The sequence below is a fragment of the Pseudophryne corroboree genome, chromosome 3 (genome assembly GCF_028390025.1).
Source record: "Pseudophryne corroboree isolate aPseCor3 chromosome 3, aPseCor3.hap2, whole genome shotgun sequence".
In the NCBI taxonomy this organism is placed as follows: domain Eukaryota; kingdom Metazoa; phylum Chordata; class Amphibia; order Anura; family Myobatrachidae; genus Pseudophryne; species Pseudophryne corroboree.
The window spans coordinates 338410502-338425063 of record NC_086446.1 but is presented as its reverse complement, the minus strand read 5'-3'; the positions used below and the strand labels follow the sequence as shown (position 1 = coordinate 338425063).

At 48.6% G+C, this 14562-nt stretch overlaps 1 protein-coding gene across 1 annotated transcript in view; it reads right to left on the bottom strand.

The window, feature by feature from the left end:
• The window catches only part of SKAP1 (src kinase associated phosphoprotein 1), a 958799-nt gene extending 944266 nt beyond the window's left edge, over nucleotides 1-14533 (bottom strand). Inside the window, exons 1-2 of the mRNA XM_063963151.1 lie at nucleotides 14485-14533; nucleotides 13700-13759 (exon numbers count right to left, since the gene is read on the bottom strand). Of these exons, the coding sequence (XP_063819221.1) occupies nucleotides 13700-13759; nucleotides 14485-14533 (109 nt within the window). The remainder of the gene's footprint in view (nucleotides 1-13699; nucleotides 13760-14484) is intronic.
• Between the last annotated feature and the right edge of the window lie 29 nt (nucleotides 14534-14562).

Below are 14562 nucleotides of genomic sequence, written 5' to 3'. Positions count from 1 at the left end.
ACGTCCTAGTGGATGCTGGGAACTCCGTAAGGACCATGGGGATTATACCAAAGCTCCCAAACGGGCGGGAGAGTGCGGATGACTCTGCAGCACCGAACGAGAGAACTCCAGGTCCTCCTCAGCCAGGGTATCAATTTTGTAGAATTTAGCAAACGTGTTTGCCCCTGACCAAGTTGCAGCTCGGCAAAGTTGGAAAGCCGAGACCCCTCGGGCAGCTGCCCAAGATGAGCCCACCTTCCTTGTGGAATGGGCTTTTACAGATTTTGGCTGCGGTAGTCCAGCCGCAGAATGCGCCAGCTGAATTGTGCTACAAATCCAGCGAGCAATAGTCTGCTTAGAAGCAGGAGCACCCAGTTTGCTGGGTGCATACAGGATAAACAGCGAGTCAGTTCTCCTGACTCTAGCCGTCCTGGAAACATAATTTTTCAAGGCCCTGACTACGTCCAGTAACCTGGAATCCTCCAAGTCCCTAGTAGCCGCAGGCACTACAATAGGTTGGTTCAAGTGAAAAGCTGATACCACCTTAGGGAGAAACTGGGGACGAGTCCTCAATACTGCCCTATCCATATGGAAAATCAGATAAGGACCTTTATATGACAAAGCCGCCAATTCTGATACACGCCTGGCCGAAGCCAAGGCCAAAAACATGACCACTTTCCGCGTGAGATATTTTAGATCCACGGTTTTTAGTGGCTCACACCAATGTGATTTTAAGAAACTCAACACCACGTTGAGAACCCAAGGTGCCACTGGAGGCACAACCGGGGGCTGAATATGCAGCACTCCTTTTACAATGTCTGAACTTCAGGTACTGAAGCAAGTTCTTTCTGGAAGAAAATCGACAGAGCCGAGATCTGTACCTTAAGGGAGCCTAATTTTAGGCCCATAGACACTCCTGCTTGTAGGAAATGCAGAAATCGACCTAGTTGAAATTCCTCTGTTGGGGCCTTTTTTGGCCTCACACCAAGCAACATATTTTCGCCATATGCGGTGATAATGTTTTGCAGTTACATCTTTCCTGGCTTGAATCAGCGTAGGAATGACTTCCTCCGGAATGCCCTTTTCCTTTAGGATCCGGCGTTCAACCGCCATGCCGTCAAAACGTAGCCGCGGTAAGTCTTGGAACACACAGGGCCCCTGCTGCCGCAGGTCCTGTCTGAGCGGCAGAGGCCATGGGTCCTCTGATATAATTTCTTGAAGTTCTGGGTACCAAGCTCTTCTTGGCCAATCCGGAACCACGAGTATCGTTCTTACTCCTCGCCTTCCTATTATTCTCAGTACCTTTTGTATGAGAGGCAGAGGGGGGAACACATAAACCGACTGGTACACCCACGGTGTTACCAGAGCATCCACAGCTATCGCCTGATGGTCCCTTGACCTGGCGCAATATCTTTTATAGCTTTTTGTTGAGGCGGGACGCCATCATGTCCACCTGTGGCCTTTCCCAATGGTGTAAAATCCTTTGGAAGACTTCTGGATGAAATCCCCACTCTCCCGGGTGGAGGTCGTGTCTGCTGAGAAGATCTTCTTCCCAGTCGTCCACTCCGGGAATGAACACTGCTGACAGTGTTAACACATGATTTTCCGCCCATCGGAGAATCCTTGTGGCTTCTGCCATCGCCATCCTGCTTCTCGTGCCGCCCCGTTGGTTTACATGGGCGACGCCGTGATGTTGTCTGATTGGATCAGTACCGGCTGGTTTTGAAGCAGAGGCCTTGCCTGACTCAGGGCATTGTAAATGGCCCTCAGTTCCCGAATATTTATGTGTAGGGAAGTCACCTGACTTGACCAAAGTCCCTGGAAGTTTCTTCCCTGTGTGACTGCCCCCCAGCCTCAAAGGCTGGCATCCATGGTCACTAGGACCTAGTCCTGTATGCCGAACCTGCGGCCCTCTTGAAGATGGGCACTCTGCAGCCACCACAGTAGAGATACCCTGGTCCTTGAAGACAGGGTTATCAGCCGATGCATCCGAAGATGTGATCCGGACCACTTGTCCAACAGGTCCCACTGAAAAGTTCTTGCATGGAACCTACCGAATGGGATTGCTTCGTAGGAAGCTACCATTTTTCCCAGGACTCGCGTGCAATGATGCACCGATACCTGTTTTGGCTTCAGGAGGTCTCTGACTAGAGATGACAGCTCCTTGGCTTTCTCCTCCGGGAGAAACACTTATTTCTGTTCTGTGTCCAGAACCATCCCCAGGAACAGTAGACGTGTCGTAGGAACCAGCTGTGACTTTGGACTGTTTAGAATCCAACCGTGCTGTTGTAGCACTTTCCAAAATAGTGCTACCCCGACTAGCAACTGCTCCTTGGACCTTGCCCTTATAAGGAGATTGTCCAAGTACGGGATAATTAAAACTCCCTTTTTTCGAAGGAGTATCATCATTTCGGCCATTACCTTGGTAAACACCCTCGGTGCCATGTACAGTCCAAACGGCAGTGTCTGGACTTGGTAATGGTAATCCTGTACCACAAATCTGAGGTACTCCTGGCGAGGATGGTAAATGGGGACATGCAGGTAAGCATCCTTGATGTCCCGGGATCCCATGTAATCCCCCTCGTCCAGGCTTGCAATAACCGCCCTGAGCGATTCCATCTTGAACTTGAATTTTTTTATATATGTGTTCAAGGATTTTAAATATAAAATGGGTCACACCGAACCATGCGGTTTCGGTACCCCAAACCGTGTGGAATAGTAACCCCATCCTTGTTGAAGTAGGGGCACCTTGAGTATTACCTGCTGGGAATACAGCTTATTAATTGCCTCTAGCGCAGCCTCCCTGCCTGAGGGAGTTGTCGGCAAGGCATATTTGAGGAAACGGCGGGGGGGAGACATCTCGAATTCCAGCTTGTACCCCTGAAATACTACTTGAATAAAACAGGGATCCACCTGTGAGCGAGCCCACTGATCGCTGAAATTTTTGAGACGGCCCCCCACCGTACCTGGCTACACCTGTGGAGCCCCCGCGTCATGCTGTGGACTCAGAGGAAGCGAGAGAAGAATTTTGATTCTGGGAACAGGCTGACTGGTGCAGCTTTTTCCCTCTTCCCATGTCTCTGTACAGAAAGGAAGCGCCTTTGACCCGCTTGCTTTTCTGAAGCCGAAAGGACTGTACCTGATAATACAGTGCTTTCTTAGTCTGTGAGGAAACCTGAGGTAAAAATATTTCTTCCCAGCTGTTGCTGTGGATACGAGGTCCCAGAGACCATCCCCAAATAATTCCTCACCCTTATAAGGCAGAATCTCTATGCGCCTTTTAAAGTCAGCATCACCTGTCCAGTGACAGGTCTCTAATACCCTCCTGACAGAATGGACATTACATTCATTTTGGATACCAGCCGGCAAAATATCCCTCTGTGCATTAAAGACGACGTCTTTAATATGTTCTTATGTTTGACAGGGTCACCGACCACGCTGCAGCAGCACAATCTGCAGGTCTCAGTCTAGTACCTGAGTGTGTAAATACAGACTTCAGGATAGCCTCCTGCTTTTTATCAACAGGTACCTTCAAAGTGGCCGTTCCTAAAACGGCAGTGCCACCTTTTTTGACAACCGTGTGAGCGCCTTATCCACCCTAGGGGATATCTCCCAGCGTAACTTATCCTCTGGCGGGAAAGGGTACGCCATCAGTAACTTTTGAGTAATTACCAGTTTCTTATCGGGGGGAACCCACGCTTTTCACACACTTCATTCATTCATCTGATGGGGGAACAAAACACTGCCTGCTTTTTCTCCCCAACATAAAAACCCATTTTTAGAGGGTTAATGTCAGAAATGTGTAACACATGTTTTTTTTTTTTATTGCCGGGATCAAGTCACGGATGTTCCTAGTGGATTGTGTATATGTCTCAACCTTGTCGACACTGGAGTCAGACTCCGTGTCGACATCTGTGTCTGCCATCTGAGTGAGCGGGCGTTTTTGAGCCCCTGATGGCCTTTGAGACGCCTGGGCAGGCGCGGACTGAGAAGCCGGCTGTCCCACAGCTGTTACGTCATCCACCCTTTTATGTAAGGAGTTGACACTGTCGGTTTATACCTTTCACCTAACCATCCACTCTGGTGTCAGCCCCACAGGGGGCGACATCACATTTATCGGCATCTGCTCCGTCACCATATAAGCCTCCTCATTAAACATGTCGACACAGCCGTACCGACACACCGCACACACACAGGGAATGCTCTGACTGAGGACAGGACCCCACAAAGCCCTTTGGGGAGACAGAGAGAGAGTATGCCAGCACACACCAGAGCGCTATATAATGTGGGGATTAACACTATAACTGAGTGAAATTTCCCCAATAGCTGCTTGTATATATAATATTGCGCCTAAATTTAGTGCCCCCCCTCTCTTTTTAACCCTTTGAGCCTGAAAACTACAGGGGAGAGCCTGGGGAGCTTTCTTCCAGCTGCACTGTGAAGAGAAAATGGCGCCAGTGTGTCTGAGGGAGATAGCTCCGCCCCTTTTTCGCAGACTTTTCTCCCGTTTTTTTCTGGATTCTGGCAGGGGTATTTACCACATATATAGCCTCTGGGGCTATATATTGTGGTATTTTTGCCAGCCAAGGTGTTTTTATTGCTGCTCAGGGCGCCCCCCCAAAACACCCTGCACCCTCAGTGACCGGAGTGTGAAGTGTGTATGAGAAGCAATGGCGCACAGCTGCAGTGCTGTGCTCTACCTTGGTGAAGACTGATGTCTTCTGCCGCCGATTTTCCGGACCTCTTCTTGCTTCTGGCTCTGTAAGGGGGACGGTGGCGCAGCTCCGGGACCGAACACCAAGGCTGGGCCTGCGGTCGATCCCTCTGGAGCTAATGGTGTCCAGTAGCCTAAGAAGCCCAAGCTGGCTGCAAGCAGGCAGGTTCGCTTCTTCTCCCCTTAGTCCCTCGCTGCAGTGAGCCTGTTGCCAGCAGGTCTCACTGAAAATAAAAAACCTAATTCTATACTTTCTTTCTAGAAGCTCAGGAGAGCCCCTAGTGTGCATCCAACCTCGGCCGGGCACAAAATCTAACTGAGGCTTGGAGGAGGGTCATAGTGGGAGGAGCCAGTGCACACCAGGTGACCTAAAGCTTTCTTTAGTTGTGCCCAGTCTCCTGCGGAGCCGCTATCCCCCATGGTCCTTACGGAGTTCCCAGCATCCACTAGGACGTCAGAGAAAAGGGCATTCCAGTTGAAGTCATTCCTACGCTGATAAACGCTAGGAAGGATGTGACAGCAAAACATTATCACCGCATATGGCGAAAATATGTTGCTTGGTATGAGGCTATGAAGGCCCCAACAGAGGAATTTCAGCTGGGTCGATTTCTGCACTTCCTACAGTCAGGAGTGACTATGGGCCTTAAATTGGGATCCATAAAAGTCCAGATTTCGGCCCTGCCTATTTTCTTTCAAAAAGAACTGGCTTCACTGCCTGAAGTTCAGACGTTTGTTAAGGGAGTGCTGCATATTCAGCCCCCTTTTGTGCCTCCATTGGCACCTTGGGATCTCAACGTTGTGTTGGATTTCCTAAAATCACATTGGTTTGAGCCACTTCAGACCGTGGAGTTGAAATATCTTACGTGGAAAGTGGTCATGCTTTTGGCCTTGGCTTCGGCTAGGCGTGTGTCAGAATTGGCGGCTTTGTCATGTAAAAGCCCCTATCTGATCTTCCATATGGACAGGGAAGAATTGAGGACTCGTCCCCAATTTATCCCTAAGGTGGTATCAGCGTTTCATTTGAACCAACCTATTGTGGTGCCTGCGGCTACTCGGGACTTGGAGGCTTCCAAGTTGCTGGACGTAGTCCGGGCCCAGAAAATCTATGTTTCCAGGACGGCTAGAGTCAGAAAAACTGACTCGCTGTTTATCCTGCATGCACCCAACAAGCTGGGTGCTCCTGCTTCTAAGCAGACTATTGCTCGCTGGATCTGTAGCACGATTCAACTTGCACATTCTGCGGCTGGACTGCCGCATCCTAAATCAGTCAAAGCCCATTCCACGAGGAAGGTGGGCTCTTCTTGGGCGGCTGCCAGAGGGGTCTCGGCTTTACAACTTTGCCGAGCTGCTACCTGGTCGGGATCAAACACTTTTGCAAAATTCTACAAGTTTGATACCCTGGCTGAGGAGGACCTTGAGTTTGCTCATTCGGTGCTGCAGAGTCATCCGCACTCTCCCGCCCGTTTGGGAGCTTTGGTATAATCCCCATGGTCCTTACGGAGTACCCAGCATCCACTAGGACGTCAGAGAAAATAAGAATTTACTCACCGGTAATTCTATTTCTCGTAGTCCGTAGTGGATGCTGGGAGCCCGTCCCAAGTGCGGACTTCTGCAATACTTGTATATATAGTTATTGCTTAACTATAGGGTTATTGTTCTGAGCCATCTGTTTAATGAGGCTCAGCTGTTGTTCATACTGTTAACTGGGTATAGTTATCACAAGTTGTACGGTGTGATTGGAGTGGCTGGTATGAGTCTTACCCTGGATTCCAAATCCTTTCCTAGTAATGTCAGCTCTTCCGGGCACAGTTTCCCTAACTGAGGTCTGGAGGAGGGGCATAGAGGGAGGAGCCAGTGCACACCAGATGTAGTACCTAATCTTTCTTTAAAGAGTGCCCAGTCTCCTGCGGAGCCCGTCTATTCCCCATGGTCCTTACGGAGTACCCAGCATCCACTAGGACGTCAGAGAAATCATACAATGTGATTTCCTGTTTTTTTTCAGATTCTGTCTCTCACAGTTGAAGTGTACCTATGATGGAAATTACAGACCTCTCATCTTTTTAAGTGGGTCAACTTACACAATCGGTGACTGTCCAAATACTTTTTTGCCCCACTGTATATGAACCTTGATGGAGGCCAAACCGCATCATAATTCTTAGCAGCACACTGTGTGAAGTAAGAGTTCCAGATCCTGTAATAAATCCGTGCAGAAGCCGGTTTGCGGGCCTTCAACATAGTTTGAATAACCGCCTCAGAGAATCCCTTGGCCCTCAGGAGTGAAGCTTCAAGAGCCACGCCGTTGAAGCCAGCCTGGCCAGGTCTGCATAGACACAAGGGCCCAGAACGAGGAGGTCTGGGCGTTGAGGAAGCAGAAGAGGACGCTCAATCGATAGACCCTGCAGGTCTGAGAACCAATGCCGTCTGGGCCACGCTAGAGCGACTAGAAGTAATATTCCTATTCCTTGCTTGAACTTCCGCAGTACCCTAGGCAGGAGCGACAATGGAGGGAACACGTATGGCAGCCAAAAGTTCCATGGAATTGCCAGTGCATCCACGAATGCTGCTTGAGGATCCCTTGTCCTTGATCCGAAGACCGGAACCTTGTGATTGTGTCAAGACGCCATCAGGTCTACATCTGGTAGGCCCCACTTGTTCACTAGGAGTTGAAAGACTTCCAGATGAAGACTACACTATCCGGCGTGAACGTCCTGACGACTGAGGAAATCCGCTTCCCACTTAAGGACTCCGGGAATGAACACTGCAGATGTGGCGCTGTCTGATCGTACTTGAACAGGCCTGTCCTGTATTAGAGGCAGGGCCAGTGTCAACATATTGAACACTGGTGGTCATTCCGAGTTGATCACTAGCCGACAATGGTCGCTGCGCAGCGATGAAGAAAAAAACGGCCCTTCTGCGCATGTGTCGCAATGCGCACGCGCAACGTACTTTCACAACGGCCGATGCAGTATTACACAAGGTCTAGCGAAACATTTCAGTCGCACTGCTCGCCGCAGAGTGATTGACATGTAGTGGGCGTTTCTGGGTGTCAACTGACCATTTTCGGGGAGTGTTCGAAAAAACGCAGGCGTGCCAGGAAAAACGCAGGCATGGCTGGGAGAACGCAGGGCGTGTTCGTGACGTCAAAACAGGAACTGAACAGTCTGAAGTGATCGCAAGCGCTGAGAAGATTTGAAGCTACTCAAACTGCTCAAAAAAAATTTGTAGCCGCTCTGCGATCCTTTCGTTCGCACTTCTGCCAAGCTAAAATACACTACCAGAGGGCGGCGGCTTAACGTTTGCACGGCTGCTAAAAACTGCTAGCGAGCGAACAACTCGGAATGACCACCGCTGCCCGTAATTCCAAAATGTTTATCGGGAGGAGAGATTCCTCCCTGGTCCAGCGACCTTGGAGAAAGTGTTGCTCCAACACCGCGCCCCAACCCTGCAGACTGGCATCCGTTGTCAGGAGGACCCAGTTGGAGATCCAGAAGGGACGGCTCCTGCTCAACTGTTGGTCCTGTATCTACCAGCTCAGTGACTGACGAACCTCCGGAGTCAAGGAGATCATTTGAGACCTGATTTGATGAGACAGCCATCCCATTTCGAAAGGATTAACCTCTGCAGAGGGCGGGAATGAAATTGAGCGTACTCTACCATGTCGAAAGCCGACACCATGAGGCCTAGTACTTGCGTCGCCGAATGTATCGACACTCTTGGGCGGGAGAGGAAATATCTGATCCTGTCCTGAAGTTTTAGGACTTTCTCTGGAGACAAAAACTAATCGTTGGCTGTGTGTCCAGCAGTGCCCCCAGGTGCACCATGCTTCGAGCAGGGCCCAACGAGGACTTTTTCCAGTTGATGAGCCACCCGTGGGCTTGTAGGAATTGGACCGTCAGTTCTAGATGACCGAGGAGAACCTCTTGGGAGTTCGCCAGGATCAGCAAGTCGTCCAGATATGGCAGGAGAAGGGCCATCATCACGGCGATGACCTTGGTGAAGATCCGAGGGGCCGTGGCCAATCCAAAAGGCAGGGCCAGGAATTGATAATGTAGGTTGCCAATAGCAAACCGAAGATATTGCTGATGCGACATGGCAATTGGTATGTGCAGGTAAGCATCCTGTATGCCCAGGGATACCATATAGTCGTCGGGTTCCATGGACAGCACAATAGAGCGCAGAGTTTCCATACGGAATTTGGATAATCTCACAAATTTGTTCAATGATTTGAGGTTGAGTATAGGCCGGAAGGACCCACTTGGTTTCAGGAACTAGAAACAGGGTCGAATAGTATCCCCTGTCTCTCTGAGACAGAGGTACCGGCACTACCACTCCTGTGTCCAGGAGGGATTGTGCAACAAAGTGTAAAGCTTGCGCTTTTAACGGATCTGAAGGGATAACCGTTGTGCAAAACTGGTTAGGGGTCCGTCTCTTGAGATTGCGTACCCATGAGAGACAACTTCCCGCACCTTGCGTCCGAAGTGGTCTCTAAAAAGGCCTGGACGAACTGCAGAGGTCAGCCTCCCACCCTGGGGTCCCCCAGAGGAAGGCCCGCCCCGTCATGCAGCAGGCTTGTCTTGTTTGGAAGCAGGCTGACGGGCGACCCAGGATTGTTTAGATTTGGGCTTAGTGGTTTTGGAAACACGAGCCTGTCTCAGGTACTCCTGGCCTTTTACTCTCCTGAAGGTCGAAAGGAACGAAAAGTGGTACTCTTAGCCTTCGGAGCAGAAGGATTAGTACTTGGGAGAAATGCAGTCTTAGCATTCGCCAAGTCAATCACAATCTTGTTCAGATCCTCCCCAAATAGGATGTCTCCCTTAAAAAGGAGCACCTCCAAGGTCTTTCTGGAGTCCAGTTCCACCTTCCAGGACCTCAACCAAAGAATTCGGCAAGCCAGGACAGACGTTGTAGATGCCTTGGCCGCCATTACACCTGCATCAGAGGCCGCCTCCTGAATATAGTGGGAGGCTGTGGTAATATAAGACAGATATTGTCTGGCACTGTCAGAAAAATCCTGAGGCAGCTTATCCTCAATTGCCTGAACCCATGCTTCAATTCCTTTCACAGCCCAGGAGGCTGCCATAGTGGGTCTATGTACAGCACCGGTAAGAGAGTAAATAGACTTCAGACATGCTTATCTGTCGGTTCCTTCAGTGAGGTGACAGTGGTAACAGGCAGAGTAGATGACACCGCAAGACGGGCGACATGAGAGTCCACCGGTGGTGGAGTTTCCCAGTTGTTACTCAACTCCGCAGGGATAGGATGATGAGCTAGCATCTTTTGAGACAGGGAAAATTTGTTTCCTGGAGACGACCAGGATTTCTGACGTATGTCAATTAAATGGTCAGAATGTCGTAAGACTACTTTAGCAACCTTTTGACGTTTGAACTTATGAGGTTTCTTAGATGCAGTAGTAGGCTCGATCTCATCATCTATTTGGAGAATCGGCTTAATAGCCTCCACTAGGTCAGGAACATCAACCTGGGTTGTAGATTCCTCATCAGAAGCAACTGTATCAGTGTCTGACAGATCAGTATATTCCCCATCCCCATCGGAAGAATTATCCGACTTATTAGTGGATTGTGAGGAAGAAATGGACCGCTTAGATGACCCCTTGGCCCCCGAGGGGCGTGGGGTAGACTTATGTCTAACCAAAGATTGATTTAATTGTTGTAATTGGGTAGACAGAGTGTCTGCCCAGGGCGGATTAACTACAGGGACAATATGTGGCTTTAATGGCACAGGAGGTCCCACAGGGGGCGTAAGACGTGTTACAAGTGTATTCAGCATACTTGAGAACGCTTCCCAAGGTGGGTCTTGATTGGCCACAGGTGCTGGAGGTTGACCAGGAGGTGTATGGCACCCAGCGCCTGAACCAGCCGCTAAAACTTTCCCCCTCAGGTAAGTCTGTGGTGCCAGCACTGCAGGATGCAGAAGCATCCACGGATTTCCAGCCCTGTGTGGCAGACATTATAGGGAATGTAGCCTTAGAGCTTAACAGTACAACGTAGCCAGACAAACACAATACCTGCAAATAACCCCCTGTGTTATGTGACAGTAAATACAGGGCACAAACAGAGGATTTAAGCGGTATTAGGTGACTGAAAGATCCTGACGCACCTAGCCCCCCAGGGTACAGAATATAGTGATAGCAAGTAGTGTGATACACGTGAATGAAATCCACACAGCAGCTACAGGCACACTCAGTCACAGGTACAATGCAGAAGTTATTACAGATAAGCGATAAAACTGCACTGGACTAGTAAAACTATAGAGATATGTATGAATATAGATATAACAATGCACAGTAGATACTGGATGTATATCACAGAATACTTATACTAAATATTCAGATAGCAGTATACTTGTGCTTAACTAACAATGTCTAAAATGACATGTAGAATACTTAAGTGCCTGTAAATGCACAGCGCTGATGAGACAGGCGGCTTTACAGAGGAGACAGTGCCCTGCAGTCCCGGAGATCAGCTCAGCTATTAGTGAAGATGGAGCCAAAATCTCTTTCAGGGAGTGAGGGAGAGTGAAATGCAGCTCCAGGGCGGGAACACCAGCAGTAGATGGCGCCCGGAGCTGGGGGAGGGGCTACAGGTCAGCGCCTTATCCCCTATGCTGGGCCTCACCACCGGGTACTGTGGAGCCTATGTAAAACGGATTTTAGTAAATCCAACCTGCGCTCCCTGCCCTTGTGGATATAGTGGGATCCCTGTACAGTACAGTGTCCACGCCAGCGGCGCGGTCCGTCTCCTGGGACCGCAATTTACCGGTGGGGTCCCACCTGGGGAACCCTCTTACCTCCTCCCTGATGTGCAGCCACGTGATCCTGGAGAGCGTCAGTGGTGGTGTGCCTGATGACCGGTGCGCCTCCGCTGCAAGTACCCGGGAACCCAGCCGCGGGAGTATGCAGCGCTGCTGGGGAAGTGAAGGAGCTGCAGCACAGCATGTCAGAATGACATACACAGTGCTGCGGCCCTTAGAAGTCTTCTTAAAAAGCTCTTTTCAGGGCTGCCTATCGCAGCCCCACCTGTTAGTGACCTGCTCTACAGGCACCAACTTACAAACTGAGCTCCAGTGCCTGGAGGCGGGGTTATAGAGGAGGTGGTGCAGTGCATCCTGGGAACAGTCAAAGCTTTAGCCTGTTGGTGCCTCGGATCATGATCCAACTCTACACCACGATGTATTCCCTGTGGAATCCCAGTGTATCCTGCTGCAGAAAATGAATTTATTCCAGTTTGGAATAAGGCTATAACATAACAAAATGTGGAAAAACGTGAAGCACTGTGAATACTTTCCGGATGCACTGTAGCTGGGGCAGTACTTGGGAAGGGAGGGGGTTAAAGACGGGAAGTACTATGGGCAGTGCTTGGGGGTCATGGTAGATAGCAGTTAGGGCAGTACTGGGGCAAGGAGAGGGTTAGGGGCAGGCAGTGCTGGAGGGTATGGAGGGAGTACTGGTATATAGCAGTTTCGGCAGTACTGGGGGTAAGTTGAGGGTTAAGTGCAGGTAGGGAGGGGGTAGGGGTAGATAGCAGTTGGGGTTATATTGTAGCAAGGAGGGGGTTAAGGAGACGCAGTTCTATGGGCAGTGCTGTGGGTAGGGTGGGGTAAGATGTAGCAGCTCACCTCCCCCCCTTCAGGATCCAGCTCACCTGGAAGTCAAGACACTTGAGCAGATATTGTACAAGACAGAATGGACATGGATGTGGGTGCATGCCATCACTGACGAAAAGCAAATTATATTGTTCAGTGTGTATGTACGATATCGTTTGCCGGGGGTGGGGGGGTGACCTTGCATGTTGTTACATCTGATGTGACATCGGCAAGTGTGTACCCAGCCTTAGATTTGTGTAACATGACTTTGAGACAGATTGCATATAGGGAACAAAGGACAGGTCGGAGTCAAGAATGACACCTATGCAGTGAGCTTTTGGTAAAGGGTTGATTGTTGAGTTATCAACAGGGATATACCAGGTTGGTAACCATTATTGGCCAGTGGAAATATAATTCATTTTAGAAATATTAAGTTTGAGGTGGCAAGAGGTCATCCAAGATGAAATGGCAGAAAAGCATTCAGTGACACAATACAGATGGTGACAAATCTGGGGAGGATAGGTAGATTTGAGTATCATCCGCATACAGATGATTCTGAAATCCGAAAGAGCTGGTTAGTTTGCCAAGAGATGTGGTATAGATTGAGATTTTTATCATTTTAACCAAGATTCCCCAAAAACACCACCACTTGACACATGTACAGTATACTTCCCAAAATGTATGATGTGTTAATCAGGACAGATGGCATGCTTAAGTCATGATGGGGACATTGTACTTCCCTCCAAACAACTGTTCATTGCTGCTCTGCTACGCAGGTCAACAGTGAACAGGAGATACCACACAACTTTCTCATCACAGGACACTGCTGCACCAATAAAGTAGGCAAAACACAGCCCTAACCTAAATTGTAACACTTGAGAGGTATGCACACGGTTATTATTTCCCAGAACTATGTATCCATATATAGTATTTGTGCACGTCTAGTCATTTTATGTGCCATTTACACCAATCAGAGCAGCAGTGTTGCTATTATCTTTTATTTGTTAGGCATCCATGATGTATGCAGCGCCATACAAGGACAACATACAGCAAGAACAATGTACACAGCATTTAAATACAACTCACAACAGTGAACAGAACAAGTTTAATATTGTACAAGTACTGCTATAAAACTACAAGTGACAAGTACAGAGGAAGGCTAGAGGAACTCGCTGTAGCAAGCATTTTGGGGTTTTTTGATAGCCGACCCTGGGAATCAACAGTGGTTTAAGTTTAGTCAACTTCTAGTAAAATCCATAGGTTTTGACCTCTATACTGCAGTAGATCCATCAGTTTCAAAGCGCAGGTAATACTGAATCTTAGCAACTTTAGACTCATGCATTTTGCATTGCATTTGTCCAGCTATATGAAAACATCTTACATATAAAGCTGTCATAGTCATACCTATGTCGGAGCGCCCTGAAACCGCACAATAATTCTTCTCCAGTTTCTCTTGATCGGAGGCTCACATTTTCATACTGAAGACACTCACACAGATAAGACTCCGCATCTAAAAGTCAAACAACATTTTCAGCTATTACAGTAGCTCCTGTCAACAAATAATGCACTGTGTTTGTCTTATATTCTTGTTTAGCCGGGACCGTTAAGTTAGCATGCATAAGTGACAGATGACAAGTATTATGAACAATGCAGATATAAACGTTACAGACATAAAAGCTTCAGAGTCTTTAGTCACAGTGTAAAACTGCAGTGTGATCAATCACAAAGTGTTACACAGGAAACCATCTTTTATACTGATATGATTTAGTTATTTATGGTGATCTTATTAATCATGTTCTGGAAGTGAAGTGAGCACCTCATTATAACTATATAATAGGGTGTGATGTGACTGGCTAGCAGTGTCTCATGAACTCATTACCACTTTGGACAGGTCTTTTGACAGGAAATCTTAAATCACCTCTAGCAAAATAAATTTCACTCAGAAGTAGACTTTAGCAGCTCCCCAGCTGAAGTGGAACAAAAAGTTCCAGCATGACTAGTCTTCTTTTCACTATCACTTGTTTCTATCGTGACAGCATCTCCAATACCATCCTATAACGAAACGCTTCCCAGCGACCGCCCCGACGTCTTCCCCACAATACTATCACAGCCAACGTTGCTTATTAACACAGTCCAGCAGACGCTTACCCAGTAACCACCCTCCCGAACAGCTCAGATAGTTAAATCACCTCTAAGAAGAATTATAGCGTCCAGCGGTATAGCCAAACTGTGCGTCATTATGTCGCGATATGCAGCGCTAATCTGAG